This window comes from Dinoponera quadriceps, unplaced genomic scaffold, assembly GCF_001313825.1.
Source record: "Dinoponera quadriceps isolate SergipeBrazil2010 unplaced genomic scaffold, ASM131382v1 scaffold1769, whole genome shotgun sequence".
NCBI lineage: Eukaryota > Metazoa > Arthropoda > Insecta > Hymenoptera > Formicidae > Dinoponera > Dinoponera quadriceps.
The window spans coordinates 13,905-18,329 of NW_014555826.1; the positions used below are offsets into that span (position 1 = coordinate 13,905).

The 4,425-nt window shown below is 49.1% G+C and overlaps 1 protein-coding gene across 2 annotated transcripts in view; it reads left to right on the forward strand.

Annotated features, from left to right (window-relative positions):
- The window catches only part of LOC106745502 (probable ATP-dependent RNA helicase DDX31), a 15,889-nt gene extending 13,184 nt beyond the window's left edge, over positions 1–2,705 (forward strand). The window contains exons 9-10 of one of the 2 annotated variants that reach the window (XM_014621172.1): positions 2,177–2,339; positions 2,613–2,705. In XM_014621172.1, coding sequence (XP_014476658.1) covers positions 2,177–2,315 — 139 coding nt within the window. In that variant the 3' untranslated portion in view covers positions 2,316–2,339; positions 2,613–2,705. Of the gene's footprint in view, positions 1–2,176; positions 2,447–2,612 lie in introns of those variants that run through there. The other variant, XM_014621171.1, reaches the window with a different exon arrangement.
- The last annotated feature ends 1,720 nt before the right edge of the window (positions 2,706–4,425 follow it).

Genomic DNA, 4,425 nt, shown 5'->3' on the forward strand with positions numbered 1-4,425 from the left:
CTCCATCTAACTCGCATTGTCTCGCTCACTCGCGACAAATGTGTCTCATTGCTCTCCTCTCCACCCTGCCTCTTACTCTCACTCTCCGTCTCTCTCTTTTTCCCTCCCTCTCTCGGTCTCGATAACTCTCTCTCGTTCTATCTTCAACGGTGTGCATTTCACATGGCACTCTGCTGGCTTCTGCCCTTCTCCAGGCTTCTCTCCGTCTCTCTCTCTATCTCTCCATTGTTCATAATTATACAATACGGCTATTAAACAGACTGATGCGACCGCCACTTCCGGCCGTGGCTGCGCCATTTACGGAAACCACGGGACGAGCACGAGCCCTCCCTCCTCTCTCTTTACCCTCTCCCGTCTCGTTCCGTCTCACTCTCGCGTTCTCGAAATCCCGACCGTCACCTATCCTCCGCGGCCCGTTCCTCCTCGCTCGTGTGCCCTCTTGCGTGCCCTGATTTTTCGACGAGCGCGCGCACGCTTCCCGTCTTTCCACTCGTGCGTTGTTCCGATTTCAGTTTCATCGAGAACACGACTCCTCGCAGAGGCAGATCGAGAGACTACGAAAGAATGACTCTGGCCTCACCTGGACTTTCTCGCTTGCACATCATCGCGAATAGATCCCCGGCAATTGTACTTATCATCCGTGCAACATCGAAACCCGAGTGTCTAATCTAACCTGCGCAGTCGCCTCAGTACTTTACATCGCGGTGCTCGCCACGTTCGCGGCTCATTTGGCCCGTCGCGCTTTCCTTTATCACGCCCGCAAACGAGCCAAGGTCTAACTACGCGCACGTCTCTGTACTTCGTAATTTCTATCCACGCCAACGTCGAGCGTTCCCTTCATGTATCACGTCGCCTGCATCACACACGCGGCCACCCTCCGGCCTTTTTACCCGAGAGCTTTATAATTCCTGTGTTCTCCGGCGATCATTTGCCTGCGCTCTACTGCGGTGTTCGCGCGTTCCCTCTATCTACCCCCCTCCCCCCCCCTCTCTCTCTCTCTTTTTCTCTCTCTTTGCGACCGCCGTCTCCTCCATCTCCTCTTTTTTTTTTCGCGTTACGCGCGGTGAATCTTTTTCCCCGGGACCGGCATTGCGCATTAACGTGTTTAATGCGATTTGAATGGGCGTGCTTTGGATGAACACGACGGGCAACCGACTGGTGCCCTCCACCCGGGGAGAGAACGAGTCAGTTTTAATGGGTGAAAGGCGGGCACTGAGCTGACGGTCCAATGGATCGAGAGACGACCACGGTGTACGCCTCTGTGGGTGCGATTACCTATGCGGCTGTGTGCGTGTCTTAGACAGCGTGTACTTGTACAGACGTTTAACGTGTGTGTGTATGTTGTGCGTACGTGCGTGCGTGCGTGCGTGCGTGCGCGCATGTATGCCTGCCGCGGGTTCACGCCGTTCTCCTTGCAACCGATTGCCGCGGAATACCATTCAACCAAGTTCTGCGTAGCCATCAATTCGTATGTACTTTGCAACCGCAACGACCAATATCACCCTGTAGCTTCGAGATACAACAATGAATGCCCTGTGTTCCTAAATCTATTTTTTATCGACTTTTTCTTATTCACTTTTTCTTTTCAATTTGAAAGCAAATTTGATCTAGCATCGGTTGTTCCGATTCTGAGTGGATATTTGGCCGAAATTGCTGCGATTGAATTACTCCAGTTGATTAGCTTCCCTGATTGAAATTTATCGTTTATATTAGTGATACGATATGAACATTTGGCCATTTTTTCATGCTTCCTCTACGCGTTTGCAAATTTTCCTGTAGGTGGAGGGAAATTATGTTGATCGCTGCGGCAGGATTGATAATAAATCGTCGTGTATACGCGAATCGCCGGTTAAACGAGAAGTATATACTATAGACCGTGAAGGAAGGTAATGCGTACTTCGTGCGTGACGCGGAGCGGTAGACAAAAAGTGCAGCGGCGAACATGAAATTCGGCACGGCAGTTGCTGGAAGCCCACCTCCGTCCGTCGACGGGGTGTATCCTCGATTTTAATGCCCGCGCGCGCGCGCGCGCACGCACGTTCTCTTTTCTTTTTTCCCTCAATTTCCGATTACCGCGCTCTGTCCTCACCACATGTCGTTTACGTCGAATTACCGAAAATTACGGGTTAGTCCTAATGTGAGAATTAAAGCGTACGCCGGGTGCTACCTCTTCCAGATCCGACGGGATGTCGCAAAAGGAACCGAAGGGTCAACACGGCAAGGGGCAAAGAACAGGGTTACTGAAGAAGGTCAGGATGCTCAATACCTCCGAGTACGATAGCGGCCTCGAACCCCTGAAGAAGCCAAAGAAGTAATCCGGAGCTTCGCGCTGACACGTTGTAAACAAAATCAGATTCACGCCTTGTAAATACGCATTCGCACGATTTTATCTCTTTTGTGGCACTTTAAACATTTTGTTACAATATATTAAATTTTTTAATTTCTCTGTTCGTATTTATAATTTATATCCCTGACTATCTGGACTAATTTTACTTTTTGAATGTCTTTTTTAGGTAAACGCATGTCACTGCATAATATTTCTATACCCATTTTTACAATGCTTACGATATTTTGAATTTTTGATGCTCTGACAATTTTTTAATATATTTCAGAAATTTTTAACTGCCCGGAAGAGGAACACCTACATACATTCTCTACATAGTAGAGAATTTTATGTTAAATTTGGCACATTTCACATGTCCCAAACGGTTTACTCAAATTTTTGTGTTAATTTAACACAAAATGAATATATTTAAAAATAATACAAAATATTATGTCAGAAATTAACACAAAATTAATATGTTAATCGACACTGAAATATAAAACACGTTATTTTACCATTTACACATGTTGAATATCGACGCAACACAAAATGTTAAGATAATCTAAACACAATTTGTTAAATTATCACACGGATACGTTAAAATTTAACAGAAAAATGGATATAATGCCCGATTTTAACAGAAATACAAAATGTCTTTTATTGTAACTTTGGAAGTGAATGCTTCCACTTCCAGGATCTCCAGTTCACTTCAACCGTGATTTCTACCTCAACGTGTATTTGCAGTCGCGAAATCGTTTAACATCATTTCCATAATGATCTCCAGTTTCACCATGATTGTTACTAATCAGCGATAAATACGTTGCGGCAAAATGCGGCACGACGAAAAACGCCGGCTTCGGGGAAATTAACTGTAACGATATCGCGTTAATCGCACAGGAGCGGGCCTCGCCGCTCCGAGTGCGCTTTCGCGGTCACGAGATTGCTCAGCATTTAAACTCCCTTTTCGCTGCCCCGGTTCCGCTTATCTCGTTCTCCTCACGATAATTAGCAATCGCCTTCTGATAGTACGTACTTACAAAACCGCCACTTCGCCGGCGTCATAACGATATCACGCTAATTGCGCTTTCGTTTCCACTCGAGCACACCTACTACCGTGCGGTCACGAAATTGTAGCTCGCCCGATCGTTACAGTCGCACGGCCGTCGGTCGTTATTACGAACGTACGTATGTAAGTACGTACGTTTGCTCAAAATACGTCATTAAATGCGGCTATTTTTTTCACCCCGCCGCAGTTTGACAAGCGTTAACGTAATTAATCGGTCGCTCCTGTAATCTAAATTTACACCGGCGCCAAGAGTGCGAAAGAATATTACAGAGTTACCTGTGTAACGCCGGAGGGAGCGTATTACGTATACCGTGGGGCGTACGTTACACCGCTGAAATTAGGAATTTCGTCGCCCAAGCTAATTTGCCAAAGGGTGCTAAAGAGCTGACCGCTCGGTCCGTGGCGGCGGTGCTTCTTTCCCGGCTTCCTCGTACTCGATTTCAGGCAGCGTGCGAGGTCTCCCGAGAGGGAAAGAGAGAGAGAGGGAGAGGGAGACACGCCACAAAGAACTTCGCGCACGTGATTGCACAGCTATGTGCCGGCAACGAACGGGAACGCATTTTTGCGAGCAGGAGCGAAGGGAAGAGGAGGGGGGGAGCCGGGAGGACAGCAACGTGTCGGACACGCGGGGCGCGTCGACGAAGGGCCCGTCGGGAGAGGACCCCTCGCGGAGGAAGCGCGGCGAACAGACGTCACGAAGGCGGTGGGAGGAGGACGTGGCGGGCACGCGGAGAGGTATGATTAATACGCGAGCATTATTTTCGGATTTTTTGCCGCGCGATCCGCGAGCGCAAATTGCTTGCAAATAAAGGCGGCGTCGGGCGACTATCGCCGCCGGTAGGACGACCGGCACGGCGGTGGCGGCGGCGGCGGCGGCGGGAACGACGGAAAGGAAGTCACGGAAGGAGGCCGAGAGGAGAGCTCGTCCCGAGCTTAATTTAATTTAATTATGCCCTCTTTCTTCGCTACCAGCGCACCCGAAGATAGATGGCGGCCACGGAATCTCGCACGTCTCGCCTCGGCTCGTCGCGCCGCC